At 46.6% G+C, this 24,030-nt stretch overlaps 1 protein-coding gene across 1 annotated transcript in view; it reads right to left on the reverse strand.

Annotated features, from left to right (window-relative positions):
• TBC1D22B (TBC1 domain family member 22B) overlaps window positions 1-24,030 on the reverse strand; it is a 79,502-nt gene that overhangs the window by 42,263 nt on the left and 13,209 nt on the right. The window contains exons 2-5 of the mRNA XM_004710742.4: window positions 16,999-17,055; window positions 4,139-4,446; window positions 658-837; window positions 131-201 (exon numbers count right to left, since the gene is read on the reverse strand). Of these exons, the coding sequence (XP_004710799.1) occupies window positions 131-201; window positions 658-837; window positions 4,139-4,446; window positions 16,999-17,055 (616 nt within the window). The remainder of the gene's footprint in view (window positions 1-130; window positions 202-657; window positions 838-4,138; window positions 4,447-16,998; window positions 17,056-24,030) is intronic.

Raw genomic sequence — 24,030 nt, forward strand, 5'->3', positions numbered from 1 at the left:
CACACACCCCCGCACCTCCAGAGCGTTGCAGGTCCACGGTCGTGGCTGCAGTTCTGTTGGTCCCCAGCAGGACTAGGGAACGCTAGAGGAAGGCAAGGAGGGCCATGGGGGACAGGGCAGGGCAACTCACCGACAGCAGTCTCCAGGTAACAGGTCGAACCTCCCTGGGAACGCCTGGCCAGCTGCACTTCCTCAGTTCGTCTGCAAACAAAATTCAGGTGGATTGGATTAGCCCTTCCCACCCAGGCCCCAAGACAAACCTAACCAGCGCTACCAGATGCCTCCCATCTTTAAAACAAGACCATCACCACCCCATTACCACCGCCTGACAAGCCCTCCACAGCAGCCCTGCGCAACGGAGTGCCAGGGACACAGCTCTGCAGTAGAGACCAGTGGGGGTGGCTTTCAGTCAGAGTCGCCTGCAGGTCAAGGAGACCAAAGCCAGAATAGTTGCCCGATGGGCTACAGGCCACGGAAACCACGGCCCGCCTCGGTGGGGCTCTAATCCCTACACACACATGCCACCGCAAGGGCCACCAGATCAGGAGGTGCTGGGAAAGCAGAAGGCGGCAGAATACAGAGTGACCGTGTCCGGGACTCTCAAAACTCCAGGCACCGAGAGGCCGTCCTGCCTGGCTGGGGTGCCGGGGAACTCACCTAGGTCGGTGTTGTGGCTGGAGAGAAGCTGTCGGAATTTTTCGAGGCGGGTTTTCTCCCGCACAGTCATCGGGGGAGCCCCAGAGGCATTCTGGTCCGAGATCCGGGCCACGAGTGGGATGATGGGCCGGAGAGGGAGGGACTGCTGTTTGTGCAGCGGGTTCCTCAGGCACGTGCCACCTGAGACAATTTGGAAGCGAAACAGGACAGGCGGTTTGAAGAGCACAGGTTCCCAGAGACCAAAACCATCACTGTTCAGCATTGCATCTCCTCTCCCAGAGCGGTGCCTGCGCAGCGAGCATGCCCTCAGAAGGGGCCCGGCTGTGGGGGCAAGAGCTGGGGCAGCTTGTACTCCATCTTTCTGCCCAGAGACAGGGCTGCGTCCTCTGGCACACACACCGAGGCATCTGTGTGCTCACGGATTCCAGGCGCTGCAGCCCCCGAGAACTCTAACTCCTGGGGGGGCCTCAAGAAAAGAATCCAGCATTTTCTTTCTCTCGAATTGGAAACTCTTCGCCCAGCCTAACAGTGAGGGCCATGGCCCTGTCCTCTGAAGCAGGGCTTTCCTTCCTGGACAGGGCACAGAGCACATCACAAACGACGGCCAAGGAAAGGTCACCTTCCTTCCTCCCGCAGCCTTGGGCCCCCGGGAAGCTCACTGCCACTGCGATGGTTCTGACTCAGTGATCCCGGTGGACAGTGTAGAACTGCCCTTGTGGGTTTCCAAGACTGTAAATCTATACATTAGTAAAAAGGCCTCCTCGTTCTCCTGAGCGACGGCTGGAGGTTTCGAACTACTGACCTTGCAGCTAGCCACACACTATGCCACTAGGGCTGAGGCTCAATATCTCAGGCCAATTCAAATCTGCTCTTGACCCTCCAGTGTACCACGAACCCAGGGAAGCTGCTCTGACCCAAGGTAATCAACCCTGCTTTGTGGTGATGGCGGTTCCCCTGGGTGCCTGTATTTCCCAGCAGAACATACCAGCTCTCCAATCTGCCAGGACTTCACAGCCCCAACTTGCCTGCTTCCGGACATGTCCAAACTAGAGGGTGGGTAGGAGAAATGGGCAGCATAGCACCAACCTTCGCTGGGTGCTTAGAATGTACAAGACACTGTACTGGTGACATTTATGTCGGGTCTCTCGTTTGATCTTTACCACACATGATGGGAATTGAGTACTGTTATACGACGACAAGAAAACTGGCTGAGTAACTTGCAAGTGAGCGCTAAGAAGCCACCGTCGGCAGATGTCTGGCTCTGTTATGGATTATGGGAGAAAGACGCGGCTTCCTACTCCTGTACAGTGTCGCAGTCTCAGACACCCTCAGGGGAAGTTCTGCCTTGTCCTACAGCGTCCCCATGAGTCGGCATCGACTCGATGGCAGTGAGTTTGGTTTGGTTTTGTGATGGACTGAGGAGCCATCGTAGCACAGTGGTTATGCACTGGGCTTCTAACTGCAAGGTCAGCGGTTATAACCCAATGGCCACTCCAAGGGAGAAAGATGTAACTTTCTGCTCCCGTGAAGATGTACCACCTTGGAAACCCACAGGCCACGGAACCATTGAGGATATGTGTGGGTGTGTGGGGTGTGTGTGTGTGTGTGTCTTAAATCTTAAACTTACTTGTCCTAAAACTTGAGCCTGATGGTGTAGTGGGTTCTACATTAGGCTGCTAACCTCAAGGCCAGCAGTTCTAAACCAGCAGCCCCTCCAGAGGAGACAAACGAGGCCTTCTACTTGCATAAAGAGTTAGAGTCTGAGAATTCCACCGGGGCAGTTCTACCCTGTGCTACAGGCTTGCAATGAATCAGAATGGACTTGGGGTAGTGATTAAAACATAAAATCCTAAATCCCTCTCTTCTGCGATGCCACAGGGCAGATCAAGCAAGCAAGGCGGTGCCACGGAGGCTGGCAAGAGGAAAGGGCTGTCCCCCAGAGCCGGCAGGGAGCCTTTCTTTCAGTGCGGGGCATCAAGTCAGCGCTGACTCGCCACGACAGATCAGAACCGTCCCTCGGGGTTTCGAGGAGGTCGTCCCACCCGGGGCAGACTGTGGTCTCTCTTCGGCAGAGCAACGTGGGGTTCAACTGTCCACTTCTCTGTTAGCGGCCAAGCGCTTAGCGGCTGCACCCCCCCCACCCCCACACACACACCCCACACCCCCGGATCCGGCTCCCTACCAGCTGTCCAAACTGTGAGAAGCTACATTCTGTTTGTTAAAGCCACCTGCGTGCCGCATCTCTGTTACGGCACCACTAGATCACTAGGACACCCCCTCAAACCGAATGCAATTTTTCATCCATGACTTTCATTGTCTGTCCGTACCAGGGGCTTTTTGAAGGGCAATCGGCACAGCAAGAATGACACACGGAATACCCGCCACCAGCACCACCAGGCTCACAGAAACAGTGTAACAAGGGGCTACAAAATGCAGGCCACACGTGGCAAAGCATCTCCATATCCATGAATCATAGGTAATATGCTCACAGGGCCGAACCCTCCGAAAGGAATGTTCTGGAAGGCCCTGGCTGCACAAGGAATCGTGAGGGGGCTGCCCTCACCCTGGAAGTCTCTGGAGTCGCACAGTGACAGTGCACAGACACCGGCCACAACCCGTGGCCATGACCACCTGGTCGACCACGCAGGCAGAGCATGAGGGTTCACGCAGGGAAGTGACTGCTGAGGGGTTTGAAAGGCCGCACCGCTAACGGCAAGACTTCATGCTTAGTCTGAAATGACGAAAGAAGAAATTCTCTTAGAACATGAGCCAGGGCACGCTCCAGGGCTCTACCATTTTCTACTTCCTCTTCACCTTTTACTGTTTTGTTTTGTTTTTTAACTGTCGCTAGAATGACAGTCCTTCCTCCTCTGGCTCGGAAGAACCCGCCTCCACCAAGCTCCTAAGGCAACAACGAAACCCAGCAGTGGGTGTTAAAGAGAGCCCTGGAGAGTCTCCAGAGGACTTTGGAAACCGCCGTCACCCCGAGTGGTTACTGAGGCCCGATTCCCCAGAAGGACCAGGACGAGCATCTCCTCCCACCCTAGCCAACCAGATGGGCATGCTCGGCAGTCAGGAAGCTCGGCCCAGGCCCTCAGAAGGAGGAGGGAGACGGCTGAGGAGGCCCATGAACAACGAGTGCTAAGTGTTGGCGAAAGCCCCTTGGTTCATACGCAGGAAGCAATTAATTAAACCACCAACGTCTGGGCCGTCACCCTACAGAAGGGACAGAGGACAAGCCTGGCAAGCCATACTTGAATATCAGCGAGGTTCTGGATCACAAAGCTAAGTGGCCATTCAAGATGGGAGGGAGCCGGGGCAGATGAGGAGCAGCTAGGCTCTCTCATGTGCTTGACCTTGCTCACTTATCAACCAAGGGAAGCTCTGAGTGTGGCCCTATAGAAAAAAACAAAAACAAATTTTTTTTTTAATTTGAAATGTGGGAAGGCCGTGTTTATGGAGGAGATCAGGATGGACTTACTGGAATTTCTGGAGAGCTGGGCATCGCTGCTGGACTTTATGACCTTGTAGTTGGCAGGGACATCAGCCGTGGTGGACTGGGACCGCTCGGGTTTCACCCTCAGCTTGCTGTGGTTTTCCAGGACCTGGGCTGCAGTTGCCAGAGCAACCTTGGAGTTCAAAGTCTGGAAAGCGGGCGAGGACAAGTCCTCTTCCTCATCATCGCCGATGTCCCAAGCATCGCTGGTATTGCGGGCAAACTCATGAAAGCTGGAGGCCTTCTTATTCTTCAGAGGAACCGCGCCGCCTCGGGACCGCTCTCTAAGGAAGCTTCAGAAAAGCAGACAGCATTACCAAGGCGCAGCCCGGCGCGCCTGACTTGCTTCGTTTGCGCGCTGCGAGATCAGTAACTTTATAAACTACACCAGACATACAAACATCAACATGATTTTCTTCCAGTAAAAATGAGCCCTATCCATTCCTCCTCTAGACCAGCCCAGGGACAGCAAGGTTCACCAAGCAATCCTTCCGCTTAGCTATATTCCTCTCCTGGCCCCTCTGTGCTCAAGCAGGGTCCTAGACTAGTGGGGACCAGGAGGCTAAAAGAGATGGGAGGCAATCACTTCCAGGCTAACGTTTCAAAGAGCAGGTATGCGTTGTTCTATTAAGCTCTCTCCTGCTGTGGAGAGCTTTTGACTTGGAGAGCTTTTGAATGGTGGAGTCCTCAGCCTGGGTCACTGAATGGCTTCATGGAGCGGAGCCTGCCCTCCTCACTCCCCCCAACCCATTTTACACAAGCAGCAAGAGTAAGACATAACATTTGTTGTATTCATCCAGAGATGTCAGGGTAGATCTGTCGTGGTAACAGAATTTAGCCAATCCCTGGGACAGGAGATCATTTTTAGTCCCCAAATGTAGCATCAAATATTGAACACTAAAAAGAAAAAGAAAAAACTTAAAAAAAAACCTGTTATCAAGGGAAAAGTATCAACATAGTGCTACTTTGTAAGAGTCTGTATTTTACCAAGCCCAGTGAGATACTTTATTGTGCCAGCCTGGCCGATAAACACAAGTGGGATTAACTGAAGGGCGGAGAGATAAATGGCTCGGTGAGCCTCGCCTTTCTTGTCTCTTGCTCTTTGATCATCGGACCAGTGTGTGGCTGCCTTGCTTGTTCTGTGCCTCAATTTAGAGCCTACACTACCTGTGGGACACCTAGCCTGTGGACTGTGTTGCTGTAAGTTGAGGTCCCTTTAAGACCACACGATTGAAATTTACATCTCTGGTTGTGGTTTCTGTCTGTTGGTGTGGTGGCTGACAGTTGGTGACCTGCCTTGCTATTTGCTGCTGTGCTTATATAGCCTAGCTCTCTCTACAGAAGAAGACCTGGCAGCCCTCAAGACTTGAAGGACTGCTAGTGTCTCACAACTCTCTCACGGGAGTGAGTTGCACTGAGCCATTTGTACTGCTTTATAATTTAACTCTTCATTTCTTGTATTATATATCTATCGATCTGTATATAATTTAACAGTTCATTTCTTGTGTTATATACCTAACTATCTTTATAAATAAATAAATAAATAAATGCAATTATCAGCAATCTGGTTTTATCTCTCTAGAGACCCCTGTCTAACACACCCAGGCAGTCTCAGGATTGACATGCTTGCAAGCAGCAGAATCGGCTTAGGATTTAGCACCACTGCTTTGTTTTTCCCTGTGTTTATTTTTACGGTTACTTTTATAGCAAATGATATTGACTTTCCACTTATAAAAAGGACGCTTCATTTTGAAAATAAATAGTAAATAATAGCACAGAACATGACCCCCCAAATAATAAAGATGGCATATGACTGAAGCTTGGGAAACCCTAAATTAACACACTGAAGTAAGAACCCCAAGAATCCTGCAGACCATTCCCCATTCCCTAGACTTTTATATCCCATGCCCCAGCTCCCCAGGGACCCAACTCTGGCTCCAAAGAACTCGGAGTTGCTTCTGACTCAGTCTTATCTGGCACCCTCCCAACCCAAACAGACATGCAAATGGGTGTAGTCCACGCTTCACAGGGACTACAACATGATGGGGAAAAAATCTCATTAAAATTCCCCTTCTTCCTCTTCCCTGCACCCAAGGCAGGGCAACTCTACAGTGCAAATAAGGTTTGTCAGAAGAAACAGCTGAAGCCACTGCATTTCCAGAGATGCCTGTACGCTTTGGGTAGATGTGCTTAGTCTGCCAAGCTGTCCCATCTCCCCAGGTAAATCCAATACTTACTCTGAAGGACAGTACTTATTAACATAAATAAATATAGTCTGTTAACTCAGCTCATCAGAATGTCCCAAACACTAACACCAACATATGGGTAGAATGTTATCATAGCATTATTTTCAAACACTAGTCTCACACAGAGTAAAGGACGATAAATCACCCCAAATACAAACGAGGATACTAGATTAAATATGCAACAGTTCACATATGCTGGAAACAAGATACCAATTTTCATCCATTACAAGATGGACTGATCAGGAATGTCCTAAGACTGGAGTCACTGAGATGGGATTACAGATCAAACAGGATGGCATTGTCTATAAATTTATATTTAAGAAATATAAATTTTAAAAACATGTTATTTTTAATAAAAGTATTCTTGCAGTTTGTTATTGAAAACTACCTGGCAGCACAGTGGTTTCCTCACTGGACTACTGACCTCAATGATAGCAGTTCAAACCCCCCAGCCACTCTTGAGGGAGAGAGAGAAGGCTTCTACACCTGTAAAGAGTTACTGTTTCAAAGACCCAAAGGCGCAGTTGTACCCTGTCCTACAGTTGGGGTCGCTATGAGTCGGATTCAACTCTGCTGCACTGAGTTTGTCTGCTTGGTTTTCGAGGCCAAAATGCGATGCTTTTGAACCTTCCAATGCCCTCAGTCATAGCTGTCGTCATCACCCAATCGCAACGATGCTCCTGAACAGAGGTTCTGTCTGCACCTAATATAAGCACACACTGCTTCTGTTCCTGCTGGTGTTTTTACAGTCACGGATTTGGTCAATGTTTCTGGCATTTAGCTGCAATATTATGGTTACTAGGATTTATTGACTAAGAGCAGTATTTTTTTTAGACCGCAGTGGTACTTAAAGGGAAAGGAAAAACTCAAAATGAGGCTTCCACTGGGTTACTAATAATGTTGCAATCAGTAATACTGTCGTCCAATGTGGAAATATTTTACAAGACAATTTCTTTAGTATTCATATAAACTAAGAAACATGATATTCAAGTCATTTATAACAATATCACATATTTTCCATGATATTGATCATAAGTATTGGTAAGGATTCTGTATGGTTTGGTTCGGGAGGTGGTCTATGGGGCAATGTGACAACATGAGGTACCACAGTAGGTGACACTAGCTCTTACACTACGGGTCTGTTTGTGTGTGTGTGTGTGTGTGTGTGTGTGTGTGTTCTGGAAAACAATCTGACAATGCACATGTAACTGCCTTAAAATGTTTCATAACCTCTGATCATGAGAAAAGAGTCAAAGACGCAGACAAAGAGGATCTAAGTATACACTGGGGTTACTTATTTTGTTTGAAAATTGTAAACAACAACCATCTAGAAATTAGACATGATTAAATACGGGTGTGGTCTCAACACCAAATGGAGTACTGAAAGTCACGTCTTGGAAAGATTAACAAGTGAAATCGTCTCAGTAAAGTAAGTGAGAACCGGACCCAGAAGTATGCACTTCATATGACCTCTGGTCTTTAAAACAAAGTGAAACAAAAGTGTAGCATGGGAAAGACCTGGAAGGCAATACATCAACACGTCACTGCCATCAGCTGTCATGGGTACGACTCCCACGAATGGCAAGTAAGCCCGTGTGTGCAGAACAGAACTGTTCCATCGGGTTTTGAGCCTGGGGCTGTTTTTCCTCTCGTTCTTTTCTGAACATTTTAATATGAGTGAAAGTTTACCAAGCAAATTATTTTGCCATTCAACAATTCTCACGCCTTGGAGGACATCAGTTGTGATCCCATTTCCTCCCATTGCCACTTGCCTTCCTCCCGCTCCCTCCTGCCTTCAAAGCTTCATTTTTGGGCAAACGCTGCCTTTCCTGTGTCCTGAGGACCAGATCCCTCCCAGGTGCTACTGGTCACCTTAGGTCTGTCTACTGCTTGGCTGAAAGGTGGTCCCCAGGGTGGGTTCTGTTTCAGGTTTGAGGGGTGTCTAAGGCCCATAGGCTCAGGGGTCCTGCCCATCCCTATCAGATCAGCAGTTCTGGGAGGGTGTCTCATTTGTGCACACAAGCTTGAACTTTGTTCGGAGGCTGCGTGTGGCCTTCGGGAGGTAACCCTCAAGCCCCACAGAGTAGTCACAGTACTGCTCTCCGGGCTGAGGGTTGCTGCAGGCGGCAGTTCATTCCTTTTTGTTTTATTCCACTTTTATACTTCTCTACACTCTTCCGGTTTTCTATAATGGGTAAATTACTTATATTCATCAGTGGAAAGTATTGTTTTTAAAGCATTTTATTGACTTTCAATGATTCAAAGTCCCATAAAGCTACTGAACAAACCCTCAGAAATGAACAAGTGCTCAAACCAAAGGGGGAAAACCGGCAACACAGCGCCAATGCCTACTGATGTGGAAAATCCACTCAGAGCATGAAAGGTAGATGACTCTTCTGCAGCCACACTGAGGCTGTGGGCTTTGGACTTACCCACTGTGACCATTTCTCCCCTAGAAGGGGAAGTGGGGCCCACTACAGGCAGTACGACCCTCGGGGGTGGCTGTCAAGAACAAACAGAAGCCTGCCATGGATTAACAACCGCACAGGAGTAAGTCCTTTAGCTTTGTTTTCCCGCCCTGGGGGCCACACGTACCCCAGGACTGTAAATGATGAGTCCAACAGAGGGACTTCGGACCCCCCAGGTCAGCTGTGACTTCTTTCTAGCTGATGTTTCCTAAAAAGACTCGTGTTGCTTCGAGAACTCTTTAAGCCTTCAAACGGAGAAGCTGAAGTTTAACTTGGGCAAACGGCTGACGGCTGCTGATGGTCTAACAGCCAGGGAAACATGTGCCGGCCCTGGACTGAATGAAAGGTCACAGCAAGAGTCGGGGCTGGCCGAGTGTCAGGTTCCAGACGAAAGAGACAAACCAGCAGCGCGGTGGGCCCATGGGTATCTGCTACATATTTCTTTATACTTTTGATGCGTTTGAAAGGTTTTATTCTATTCTTAAAGCAGTTTAAGAGTCGCAATCTAATTAAGTAGGCTAAGGGGAAGAATGTACTCAAATGAAGACGTTCACCAGGTAGAAACTGGAAAAAGGCACATTCTATCACAGTGCAGATAAAAGCGGGGGAAAGCTATGACTCCATATGACAAAGATAACTGATTCAGGCAAAACCGTTTGAGGCTGCCAGATATTATTTTAAAGATACTTATTCCAAAAAACCTTAAAACTCATCCCACTGTGAAACAAGGTGACTGTCCTAAGGAATGATGGTTTGCATGGAAGGGGTTGGTATCCCCCCCAAATGGTAGGAGTCTGAGGACAAAACAAAGTTGGTAAGAACCCCAAGAATGGAGGAGACATTTGGACCGATTGGCATGATGTTCATTAAGTTTGGTGAGTACAGGCTGAGGGCTTAAAAGCGTGAGGAGCCCTCTAGGATCTAACTATTGTCCCCCCAGAGACTCAGAGAAGCAATCAGTCCAGAGGTAGAAAAGCCCGCAGGAACCACAGCCTGAGACCCGAGGAACCAGCCGGTGCCGTTATCCAGCCTACTGCTCTGCCTGGGAATCCAACAGAGAGGGGGACAAGTGCACCACGAAATCCACATCCAGACCAAAGAGCAGAGCTGTCTGAGAAGAGAGGAGGAGCCTCTGTCACTGTGCCTTCCTCCCGCTTCCCACCTGGGACTGGACCGCCCACCCCCCCACCCCCCCCAAGGAAGAAACAACATCACCTGTGAGGAATGTGCTCCTTAAGATAATTAAATACTCGGGCAGATCTCGTTTTGTTGCACTCTGCAGTATTGCATTTTTTCACAACTGGAGGATTTGCGGTAGCCCTGCATTAAGTTTATGGGCGCCATTTTCCATGTGTTCACTTCATATCTCAATTTGGTGATTCTCACAATATTTCAAATTTTTCATTCCACACTTAGCTGACAGTGATTCTAACGCTATTGGGCAGAGCAAGACGCGACTGCTCTCTGGGGTTTCTGGGCTATAGATCTTTACAGAGCTGACTGCTTTATCTCCCTCCTCCCGAACTGCCATTGGGTTTGAACCACCAACCTTTCCACTAGCAGCCCAACACTTAGCCCTCTGCATCGTCAGGCCTCCTTAAGAGACTACAGTATGGTATAAACCTCACTTTCGCATCATTGAGCAAACGTACAATGCCTAGCCTGGCTCTATCGACACGTTCTCTTTAACGTGGTGGCCTGGAACTGAACTCACGATATCTTCGAGGTACGCCTGCCTAAGGAGACCAAAAAGGCAGCATCTGCCCCAAACCCAATAGAAACAATAAAAAACAGAATAAAGTGGTAAGAATAAAATAATAATAACACAGAGATAAAAATACAAATAATGAGTCAGAAAGAAAAGACCATCATCAATATTTAAAAGGCCAGGGAGGAAAGTCTTATCATGGAACAAGCAAGAAATACCTGCACCTAGAACAACTTCAGTCAGTGTGCTTCCTGTGTGGAATTAGTTGACTCCTTGCTTAGATGGCTGCTTATTTGGAAACAAGCCTTTAAGGTCCCAGACACTATTCTGAGAGGTAGCTGGGCACCATCTGCTTTCTTCACACACTTTGCTGTAGCACCCTGATCTTCAGTGATCATTACGTGAGGGTGAGTGTGAAGCGTGCCCTTTTATTAGAACTACCTGTTCTTGTACTGGGGCTAGAGTTCAGTGGGGCCCCAGAATCCACCCGTTTGCCCCTGGGATATACACGACTCAGGTTTACATTGGCGGTCATAGGATGACAACATCAAAACCCCATCAGACCAACTGCCCCATCAACAGCAACACATTAACTTACTGACAACAAAAGACGAGCCCGCACACAAAAACAAGCAACCTGAAGGCAGGAACACAAACACCCATAGAAACAGAAAAGTAAAACGCTGTCAATCATCCCCCCGAGTATGAGGCGATTGCACTGGGGACATCATCAGCTTTCCAATGACACATCACTCTGGACACTGTGGGTATTGAGTCCAAGCCAGGAGAGCTCCACCGGGAGCCGCATCCCAGGAGCTGTTGCCCCCCACAGTTCAATCGACTGAGCTCTGTGTACCCTAAGCATGGAGGATGGTGCCGGGGGAAACTTCCTGAATCAATTCTTCTAAGTTCTAATCCCTGCCTAACAGATCAAAACCTGGCATGTTGCTGCGAGGGGGGCATCGAGGTACTAAATATATGGTGACTCTGGGTCTCTTGTCGATTGGTTTCCTACTAAACCAGGGTCGTCCCCCTCCATCCCGCCCCCAAGGTCCAATGACCACCACTTACTTCCGCAGATCCGGAACAGCCACTCTGTGTTTCTGACTACCCCCGCCCTCAGTCCAAGGGTGCAGCACCTTTGAGGCAGGGCTCAGTTCATTCTCCCGGGCCCCTCTGGTGAAACCTGGGTGCATCTGCCCCAAACCAAAGATGAGAGAGGCAGGGAGGTGAAGATTCAGACAACTGGAAATGGGGAGCCCAGGGGGGCACTGACACCGTGTGGCCATTGCAACAATGTCATACTGTAATACTGAATGAAACATTTATCTGTTGTGTCAAATTTCCCCTAAAGGACAATAAAATGCTACCCCGCCCCCACCCCCGCAAAAGAGAAGAAAGAAGGGCCATTCCAGCAAGGTGGGGTGCCCAGAAGATCTTCAGCAAGACTGAGAGGGTATTCAGAAAAGTGAGTAAGTACGTCTTCCTTTTAAACTAACAACAAAGAACAAAGGCAGCGAGTGCGGAGTGAGAAGGTGCTTTGGGTCTCCACTGAGAGAAGGCGAAACCGTTTACAGCCCAGGGACCGTGATGGAAAGAGGGACAGTTCTGAAGCTTTCCCTTGCTTACGAGAATGCTGCTCTCTCTAGAGGAGATGTGTAAGTTCATGCATAAGTCATGGTTACTGTTCACTGGCCATCTGTGAGGTGCCAGGCCCTGTGCAAGCTATATATATATATATATATACATATACACACACACATATATATATATACATATACACACACACATATATATATATACATATACACACACACATATATATATACATATACACACACACATATATATATATATACATATATACATATCATTGTTCCTGTAGTGCTCATTCATAAGCCTACGAGCAGGTACTATCATTCTTCCCATCTACGGATGAGGAAATGGAGGTTTACTGAGGTTGGGTCGCAAAGAGCAGCACAGTGTGGGCTGAAATCCACATCTATCTGATCCCAGCAGCTGCACGTACTCTGTAACTACGCTACCTAGAAACAGCAGAAAACGAGGAGGTTGCTGCCCAGAAGTATCTGCAGTTTGGGAGGGGAAACTGCCAAGCCAACCGAGCCACTTTCTCAAAGTGAACAAGGCTGACGAGAGTCCCAACATTCTCACCTTGTTGGAAGAACTTCTTGTCTACTCAGGATGGGCTGCGTGCCCCATCAGTGCTGTGAACCTTGGAGGCGCAGCATCCCTCCTCCCTTCTGACCTCAGTGGTGCAAACAGTGGAATGTCTGACTGTACTTCGAAAGGTCGGGGGTTCAAATCTACCCAGAGGTGTCTCAAAAGGGCTGCATGGAAGTCTACTTCTGAAAGCTCCACACTGAACACCTTTGGAGGACAGTGCTACTCAGACACACACGGAATCACCAAGAGGTAGAGCCACTCAACAGCAGCTGAAAACAAAAACATACAACGAAGCTCAGCATTCTAGCTGCGTCTCTTTGGCTTGTAGACTGCCTCTTGTGGGCATGGTCCCAATGGCTTTATACTTAGTTCCAGGTACCAGGAGGCTGCGGTCTGGCTGGAACGTTAACCTGACCAGTGAAGCAAACTCACCGATCAAAGTGACAGCCACTCTGGCTTCAGACAAGCAAGTTCACCACCCTCCTGCTCATTGAAAGCCCAAATATCGCTTGGAGAGGCCAGTCTTTTCTGTATCGTAGGGTGATGGCACTAAGGCTTGAAGAGGTCATGTCATTTGCCCAAGGTCACGGAGCTAGGAAGTGGCACAAAGGAAGGTAAGCCAGGAAGCTTAAGTGACACTGAAAACTCTCAACAGCACAAACGGTATATGGAGTGACTTCGTTGTTTGGAGAGGAGTAATTTCTTAACAACACAAACACTGATGGGTTTCTTAATCAAAAGCAGTCAAAGGTTATACAAGTTAGGTACAGAAAAGATCCATCTTTTTGATCATGTTGGCAGGCAGGTGAAGAGTTTCTGACTCATAGAAGTCCTGGGGTAAAAGGGGAACTGCCCAGAGGGTTGCCAACCTGCAAGCTCTCTAGAGGCAGATAGATGCCCAGGTCTTTTCTCCCACAGAACCCCTGCCGGGTTCAAACTACCAACCTTTCAGTTAGCAGCCAAGCCTGTAAGTACTGCAGCACCAGGGGCCCTAGTAATCTGATAATACTACACGGTTTTACAGATACGGCTATTCTGCTTAACAGAAACATGCCACGACTTTACTTAGAAAAATCCTGTTTGGTCGTGAACGTGAAGCAAGTGAGAAAATTTAATAACATTCAAAGAAACCCTCATTTATTTCAGTTAGCTCAGTAACTAGTGTGGATTCTACAACTCAGAATTAAGAGCTATCATACTTTAGCATCAATTTAGGAAACGATAAATTTAGAAGCTCGTCATAACATCAAGTGGCCGATGGGGCCGCTCTGTAGTAAGACTTGTTTTATCTGAGCTCTAAAAAATGATTGCAGGGAATAGTATCACTAATGGCGATGATTTGGCAAACCGAAGCCCATACATATGGACAAGCAATGGTGTACTGTGCTCCTGCAGTTCAGATGATTGAAGAGCCAATGTAAGGCTTCTGCTATGGTGGGAATTAGCCACACAGCAATGAAGCGGGATGATAATCATGGAGTAGAGAAAGCAGTGAAAACGTCTCAACGAAGATACTAAAATAAGGGCGATAAATGTTTCACAGCAACAATCTGGAATTGTAAAATGGTCCAGGGTAGCCTAGATACTATGCCATGCTGCCCAGTACTAAGACTAAATCGTCATGTGCATGAGAAAGGGTAGCGACTAATTCAGTGACAAGTACACGCCTCCCACTGAAAAGGTAAGTGATTGCTTCTATTCAAATACAATGACATGCTGCTCAATGGCCGGTGACAAATATCCACGCGTTTCCATCAGTAATAGGTGAGAAAACAAGGGCATCTGAGGGTTGCTTGGGATATAGTAATAGTCTTCCAGCCGGCCCTGAAGACAGACTGAGGAGAGACTCAGTGGAAGACAGATGGACACAAGGCTTGGTGACCGTGACCCAAGTATACAAGGAGACAGGACACCCTGTTTTAAGTATAGTTGATGGACAGATTTATTGGATACATTTATAAAATGTGTTGGAACGGATTTACCTCCAGGCAACAAATCCTGGCTGTTAGGCATGCATTCTGGCTAACAGAATATTCCAGAAGCTGCTTCAATAGTAAAGACCATGGTGCAAAAAAAAAAAAAAGACCATGGTGCCAGTGCTCGCTCTCGGGTGACCACGACATGGCTTTGGGCATCTTATTTTCATACCCCCACATTCAAAAGCAGAGAACAGGTGAATGGATCAAAAAGAAGCGTCCTCCACAAAATGATCTCTCTCTTATCAAAAAAGGAAAGCTTCACAGACCCTTTCCCCCACTTCTTTTTAATGTCTCATTGGCCAAAACCAGACCATACCCGCTCTGCTGTCGGCATGGAATTGGTATAAAAGGCCCCAGCCCATCCGGACACCTGTCCAGTCGCTGAGTAAAATCATGCTTCCTGAGCAAAGCAGCAGCAGAAGCAGAGAAGTCTACTGGGTGAGTAATCAATAGAGACCAATGACCAGATTGCCTATTCTTTACTATTGTTATTGGTTGAGATTTAATACATGTATCCTATCATTCCAAATTTCAACCATGTAGATGCACACATGCTACCACAATCAGTTTCCAAACATTCTTTTTCTACATGAACTCTTTGACATCATCTCCCTTGGACCCCACCCCCCCTCTACGTCTATACTCCCCTCCTCCCAAACCCCTTATTCTACTTGTTGTCCTTCTAGATTTATTGATCCTGGGTTTCATATGCCGAAAAACAGAAAAGCATTTCACACAGCTTCAAGAGGGTGAGATTGCCTATTCTTGATAAAACCAAGGAAATGGTAGAACTCATTCTATTTAATAGAAATATCACAGAATGCCTGTTCCCTCTTAAGAAGAGTTGATACAAAGTGAAAACTAATCCTAAATAAATATTAAATACGAAAAGCCTATTGTCTAAGTAAATGAAATCGTTTCAGTCCTTCATTCCATAACTGCTTACTCTTAAGTTAAAGTGTGCCAGACAGACACTGTTCTAGGTACTCCGGATTGCTCATTCAAAATACCGCTCTTTCACTGCCATCGATTCGATTCTGACTCACAGGGAAGACCTGCCCCTGTGGGTCTCGGGGACTCTACCACTTTTCGGGAGTAGAAAGCCTCATCTTTCTTCCAGGGAGCAGCAGTTGGTTTTGAACTACAGATCTTGCGGCTAGCAGCTCGGCATGTAGCCCACCTGGTCTAGTGGTGAGCCACACAAACTGTCCTCCAGGAGTGCATCCTCTAGCGGTTTCAGAAACACCAACTGCACAGATCTAACAGAAACAGAACAATAGTCGTGCTTCCAGAGTAATTCAGAATAGTACCTACATGCTGATTAAATTACAAGAATGAGTTGGTAGAATTATTGGCTGTTTTTTTTAATATTAAAATATTGGTAATGCATATTTATGTAGCATTCCTCCCTCCCCCCCAACCACTCAAAATACTTCTATGCCCATTATCTTTTCATCATTGACTGTACAGGAAGACTACTTAGCTCCCAAGAGGACAAGAAGCTAGGTCTCCCATATCTCCCAAATCATCCTGGTTTCACTCAGAACTGCAGCTTCCCGAAAAACAATTAAGCAAGCACAAAGATATCGGCCACAGTCTTTAGACCATCTGAGAAGGAGACTCATCTCCAGGCTCACTGACGTTCACTGTGGATGGCTCCAGAGGGCATGGTGTGCTAAAAGGGAAAACTGGGGGTCTGGAGACGTACCCACACATCTGAGCTGTAACGGGAGCCTCTGCTGTGTTGGAACACAATTTACTAGAGTTTTACTAGACAAATAGCCCCCAGGGACTTTTTACTCTACTGTGCGCCTGGGTTCCCCTGAGTGTGTCAAAGAGAAATGCCAGCCTGACGGTATGTTCGATTTGCCCTTGTCTCCTAAGTGAGGAAAAGGTGGCAGACCTAGCTCTACTCAGAAGCAAAAGCCCCAGGAACTAGATCCCTTGCTAGAAGAAGGTCACCAATCATCCGGCTTGGGGACAATAGTTAATCAGTGAAGATTTTTTTTGACCAGAACACAGAATCCAATGTCAAGCTCTCTCTCTCTATTAGTTGCCAATGCAAGAAAACATAAAATCTCTGGTACATGCCAATTACTTGTTTAGTAATATATCATTTAGAGGATTTTTTTTAAAAAGCTTAATTAGAGCAAAGAACATATTTGGAAAGGTTATTTCCACAAATCAGAAGCAGGTGCTGGGGGGAGAGGAGGCTGGAAGAACACGCATACAGACCAGGTTTAATGAAGTCTTGACTTACTGTTTAGTGAGCCGAGGGTCCAGGGGAGGGTGCTGTGCTCCATATACAGGTTGGATGCTAAAAGCAGGGGAAAATGAAGCAGCTGTTAGTTAAACTGAAAAAAATTGAGTTGTGGTGGTGGCATTAGGTGCCATCAAGTTTATTCCACCCCATAGTGACCTTATGCCCAACAGAAAGAAACACTGCCTGGTCCCGACCAGAGTCAGCCTCATGATTGTTCCAAAGCTTGAGCCCAATGGGTAGTCCCTTACAAAACTAGAAAGGACTTTGCAAAATAGGTTACGTCCAAGAAGGCCTATCCTCCATGTCATCCCCCAAAAATAACAACCGACTCTTCACAAACAAGCCTTTGAGAATGTTTATCTTCCCAGGTGAAGTTTCAGAGCCTTACCTGTATTACCGGGAGGTCCTATGTGAAAAGGCGGCAGAATAGAAAGATAATGGGGGCCTTAGGGTTGGGGAGAACAGGGTTCAAATGCTAGTATGGCATCCAATACAACTGGAACCTTGGCCAAGGTACTGGGCCACTTGGAACCTATTTTCTCATATGTAAAGTGGAAGTGTTACCTCAAAGGACTGATGGAGCACAGAGAATGAAAGTCATGCTATGGAACAAGAGAAGAGTGATCCACGGAATGCTCCCACATTGCTGGTTCAGATCTCAATTACTACAACCACTCTCACACACAGGTTTGGTCATACCCAAGAAAAAAAGAAATACGAGGGGGTACCCCCCACCCCGTGGGGGGAAAGGCCAGCCCCCCACAACTAATCACGGGTCCAGCAAGTGCAATTGTACGGTTAAGATATATAAATATTATAATAAAGTCATAGAGAGCATGAGAGATAGAAGAGAGTCGAATAAATAAGTCAGACACATTTCATGGTAGCATGCTCACCTCCTGGATGGCCATGATCTTACCAGCCAGGTCCGGCACAGCGTGAGCCGAGGTGAGGTCGGGAGGAGACCCCTGGAGAGAGCCAGCTGGCTGAACACCCCGTTTATTGCTAACCAAGGATTAGATCTACTTAGTGGGGCATGATTACAAGTAACCACACATCACAGGAAGGGGCAGTACAATAGGCATACAAGCAATAGGAGGGGGATATACAATGGGCATAGGTGTAACAGAAAGAGGATGAACTGGGGATGTACACATGATAGGAAGGGGAGGGACTAGGGGTATATATGTGACAAGGTGGGCGGACCCTAGATTCATGATGGTGGCCTAACCTTGGCCACACTTGAGTGGGCATGACCTCTCTGGGGACCTACAAGGAAACAGTCAACTACTATCCTTATTAGAAGGGAGTGGGTCCTACTTATTGTGGGAATAAACAGTGGTGACTGCTTGCTCTGGATGGCTGATAACCCTTAGGGAGAATAACCCCTGACCTACTTCTGTTAACCTCCAATCGTATAGTCATTCACCACGTGTAGAAAGCAGCTAAATGTGGCATACATTTAGGGGAGACAACTTGGGCGACATCTTTGTTTTCCACAGCCCCCCAAAACCCGTAATCTCCTCCACTCCACCCCAAGCTACATATTGAAATTTTTTTTTTAACAAAACCACCTTATCACCTTCAAAGTACTCTTCATTACACTTAATACATTTGTCAAATCTATGATTACATTCCTGGAAACATTTTTCAAACTCATCTGTTTGGTTGACTAATAGCACCTTTGATTTTTTTCTTCACTTCTTCTATATCAGTAAATCTCTGTCCTTTCATGTCCCTCTTCATTTTTGGAAACAAAAAGAAGTCCCATGGAGCAAGGTCAGGTGAGTAAGGACCATGGGGCAAGAGAGGCATGCTGTTTTTTGCCAAAAACTGGCACACTGGGATGGCTGTGTGAGTAGGTACATTGGCGTGGTGGCAAAACCAGTCCCCAAACTGCTACAAATCAGGCCTTTTTGTAGCACCATTACACAATCTTTTCAGAACCTCCAAATAGAAGGCTTGATTAACAGTCTGACCTGTTGGACTGAACTCCAAATGAGTTGATATTTTCATCCATTCAGGAAGTTGACAGACTTCCAGAACGAGGTTTGTCATCAATCAATATTTCACCTTTTTTGAAATGAGAAAACCACTCACTCCTACACTTGAGTTTCCCCCCATAGCACTGTCCTTGTAAGCTGTGTTCAACATCACAACATTTTTTGCGGCATTTTTCCCAAGCAGGAAGCAAAATTCACAGCCACACTCTGCTCTCTTAAATCGGTCATCACAAAAAACGAGGTTGGAGTGAAATTACTTGTACGAAAAAATTCACTGTGACCAGAGAACTTTCCCAGGCGATGCCACTGGGTGCACTAACTCAGAGCAAGTTGCTTGATGCTCACCTAGCATGGAAAAATGTGTACTACGAAAGCTCTGCTCAGTGGAGCCTTTTTCTGGGTTTGTTTGTTTTTTTTTTGTACCCCCCTCATGCATACCCAAGAGCCAATCTTTTGACTCTGGGGTATATATTTTTGAAGAGAAATATGTACATATGTGTATCAGAAACCATTTCTAAAGGTACTCATTGTCTTATGATTCCTGTTAGCCCCTTGGTTGTTTTAAGTGCATTCTCCACTTTATTTCTAGGTTGTAATATCCACAGCAATAGCTACATAGAACTCACAGGCAAATTCTGTGATTAAAGGGTTCATTAAGGAAGTTGACAGGTTATAATCCGAATGAGAAATGCTCAGGATACCGTTGTTCATCAGGACTTGTCACAAAGTTCTTTCAGGTATGCTAATAAATGCCCCAAGAGGCCTACCATTCAGCTGTGAGTCTCACCTAGAAGGCACTCAGCTCAAGCTCCAGGGGGGCAACAAACCCAGCTCCCCGATCTAAGTGCCCAGAGGCTCCCTGCCCCAGGAAGCCTCAGCCTGGAGGCACTCAGCTCCACTTCTGTGGGCCAGCAAGCCCAGCTTCCCCAGCTCAGTGGCCAGAGGTGCTCCTGCCCCACACACTGCTCTCCTTGCTCCGTGGGTTGGAGGTTCACCATTAGGTTTCCTCATTGGGGCTCCTGACCCTGCTGCTGCTGCTCCTCTGGTGTCATAGCCATCTCTGGATCCGGGAGGTTCACTGCGCGGGAATCTCCGGAAAAGGCTCTTGCTGGTAGTGAGTCCTCCTCCTGCTTCTCATCTTATACACCGCAGGACAGCATTCCAGGAATCCTGCTCACAACTGCTGACAGGTGAATCCTATCGGGACTTTCCCCCACCTTCTTACCAGACCCACGCCGGAAATGGTCCTTTAGTGGGAGTTAGAGACGTTAGCTAGAAGTGCCAGATTAAATAATTCACTGCCCGGCAGCCCACACTACAAATAACCCATGCACAGTGAATAGAAAATGAACTGCTCCGACAATAGACTGCTACGCAGCAACGTAAATAACTGAACCGGGCCTGCAAGTGCGAACAGGGACGAGCCTGGCAAAGGTCATGTTGAGGAAAGAGGTCAACATGAAGGAACAGTTACAGTGGGATTTTATTCATATACACTTCAAAACGGGCAGAGCGGGTTTGCACTGTGTCGGGATGCACACATAGGAGTGGTGGTCTGAGGAAAACCAGCACGTGGTCAGCTATGGAGGCTGTGGTTATCGCTGGAGAGGAGACAGGTAGGACTGGGAGCAGCACGCGGACTGCCCGAGACTTCGACTCCCGTGGTGGTGACACGGCGCTCTTTACAGTTCTTCAGTAAGTGGTCAATGTACACATTTGTTTCACGTACTTCTCTGCAGTTAGTCCGTCCTAATAACCATAATAATAAAGAGCAACCCCAACACAACTGGTATCAATTCAAACTATTCAAGTGTACAGGCAGCAGGAAAACGTTTTGTTGATTGTTTGTGTTTAACATGCCAGAACTCAGGGGAGAGGGTTTCCACAGCTCCTCCTGAAGAAAGCACGACAGGGCAAACTAGGCACCAGGAGAGGAAAGAGTGGTGAACAGCACCTGCCTGAGTGACTCCTCCCCTCCAACCTTTGAGGCTATCAGGTGGCAGAAGAGAATGTAAACATAATACAATTGAAACGAGAAGAAGGGAAAAGTGGGCAAATAGGCACACTCACTTCTTTATTTTTTACCGACAAGAGTCAAAAGATATTTAACGTTCACAGTTTAAGTAATAAAGGAATAAGATTATTTAAAGATAGAAAGTAAAATTAAGAAAAACAATAGAATCGGCTAAAAGCAAGCAGGGAGGGGAAAGGATGGAACACATAGCTACTAACTTTATCATTACTCCTGGTACGGAGTCAATAGATATTTTTGACAAAATAAAGTATAAAGTTGTACTTATAAATAAAATCACTAGAATAAAATGATAAACTTCCCAAATTATCAGACCATATGCATGCATATCCCCCACCAAAAAAAGGGCAAACACAGTCCATATACAGAATGCTTTTTCTTTTTTTTAATCAATTTATTGGGGTTCATTCAATTCATCACAATACATAAATCAATTGTGTAAAGCACCTGTATACATTTGTTGCCCTCATTAGTCCCAAAATTCGCTTTCCTCTTGGGTTCCCGGAATCAGCTCATTTTCCTTTTAGGGCACTTTTTTTTCAAACAAAATATTAAAACTAGAACCAAGACCAATTGTGTCAGTCATTTCAATAAATATTAATGGGCTAAGTTTCATTATTAAATGACAACGGATTATTACCAATAGGAGACAGGTTAAAGACATCTGTTAAAAAGAAGAAGCTGTTCTACATCACTGACATGTAATGAGCTCCAAAGACAGTAACTGAAAAAGGCGCAGAACTGTATATATAAAAATTCATCATTTAAAAAAAAAGCTTTAAATGCATGCGCATTTGAACATGTGATCAGGTCTGTATGTTCACAGAGCATCTCTGAAAGAGTACACAAGACGCAACAGTAGTGGTTTGTAAGGAATGGACACTAGAGGGCGGTGCGGAGAAATATAGCATTCACTACAAACCTTTTTGTACCTTTCTGATTCAGCATCAAGTACATGAATCACCTTTGACAAATTAATTAAGCAGGCTTAAGAAGGCTGGGGAGCCCTGATGGAGTAATGGGTTGTGCATTGGGCTGCTCACCATAAGGTCAGCAGTTTGAAACCACCAGCAGCTCCACGGAAGAAAGATGAGGCTTTCTACTCCCATAAAGAGTTAGTCTCTGAAACCCACAGGGGCAGTTCTACCCTGTCCTGTAGGGTCTCTATGAGTCAAAGTTGACTCGGTGGCATTGAATTTGGTATTTCGAAGAAGTTTGGGAGAGTTACATTGAATCGTGTAAAACACCCTTTAGCACAATTTCTGGCAACAGGCAAGACTCAAACAGGTAGTGAGATCGGAACGGAAGCAGAATGCTACCTGACACATGTTAAGACCCAAACTAAAACCAAACCGACTGCGATCTAGTGGATTCTGACTCACAGCAACCCTACACAGGGTTTCTAAGGATATACATCTTCATGGAAACAGACAGCCTCATCTTTCTCCTTCGGAGTGGCTGGTGGGTTTGAACCACTGAACATGTGGTGAACAGTCCAATAATGCTCACGTGTTAAGTGTTCAAGAAATGTTGGCTTTCTTCTTTCTCATTCTTATAATTTAATCCTGACTAAATAGTTAAAAAGGCATGCATTTACAAAGTACCGAATAAATGTGATCTTAAAATTTTTCCAACTAAAATGTGCATGCACACTTCGTTTTATTGTGCTCAGCAGATGTTAAGCGTCTGCAAATTACGGGTTTGTGGCCAACCCTGCATCAAGCAAGTCTACTGCCACCATCCTTCCACAGCAGGTGTTCACGTCACATCGCTGTGTCACAGTTTGGTGACTTTCCCAGTGTTTCAAGCTTTTTCATAAGGTTATTGCACACTTAATAGGCTAACAGTGTAGTGTCAACATAACTTTTATGTGTGCGGGGAAACCAAAAACTTCACACAACTCACTTTATTGTGGTAGTATGGCACCAGGGCTGCAGCAGCTGTAAGGTATGCCTGCTGGCACATACAATATTTTCAGATGAATTTCAAATAAGATTTCAGGTGGAATCTTCTCATGTACAATCTCTAGTTTGGGATAGGGCTCCCTTTTAGCTGTAAGAATTCCTACTCCCTAAGCCATTATATACTATAACAAAAATATCATATCTAGAAATTAACAATTTTTTTTTTAATGATTTCATGGGTTTCCTAAGCAAAGAGAAAGGAGAAATAAAATTAGGGTGGTCACAAAGTAAAGGGAAAGTTTGGTTGAGAGAGAAAGAGATGGGGCTGGCCCCAAACCCAACTAGGTGGACAGGAGCCCCTCCCCTCAGAAGAATTTACTTCAGAGGACAGCACTGAAGCTACAGTTCAGGGAGACGGACATATCTGATCAGAGCACATGGGGGCAAATGAAGGGAGAAGAAGAGAGAGTGGAGCACATCCTGGCCCACCAAGCCTTGAGGACGATATCCCTGCTCAGAGCACCCAATGCACTGACCCACAGCCCTATAGGGGACAATACTGGAGATACAGTGTGGGAACTGTGCCCAATCTGACCCCACCACACTGAGGCAAAACACTAAGGGTGTGCAACAGAACAGCAAGGGGGGCAAAACAAGGTAGTCCCCAGGGAACACCAAAAATAGACTTTGGGGCCAGGGAGTGGCACCCCATCAGACTTGACCAGAAAATACTCCTAAAGGTCAACAAACAGACCTTGAACTATTTACAGGCTTTTCTCTTTTTTTGTCATTGGTTTTTGTTTTTGTGTTGTTGCTGTTTTGTTTTGTTTTGCTCCCTCTTGTTTTTTGTGCATGTTATTATGTCTGCAGGTCTATCTAGATAAGCTAGCTGGGATAAAGAACCTGGAGGAGAAAACAAGGGACCAACCTGGGGGGACTTGGGAGAGGGGGTGGTGGGGGAAAGGAAGTGGTGTTAACAAACTCAGGGACAAGGGAACAAGTGATCCAAAATCAGTGGTGAGGAGGGTGTAGGAGACCTGGTAGGACTTGATCAAGGGCAATGTAACCGAGAGGAATTACTGAAACCCAA

This window comes from Echinops telfairi, unplaced genomic scaffold (genome assembly GCF_000313985.2).
Source record: "Echinops telfairi isolate 266 unplaced genomic scaffold, ASM31398v2 ScPeMD7_3533;HRSCAF=4204_1, whole genome shotgun sequence".
In the NCBI taxonomy this organism is placed as follows: Eukaryota; Metazoa; Chordata; class Mammalia; order Afrosoricida; family Tenrecidae; genus Echinops; species Echinops telfairi.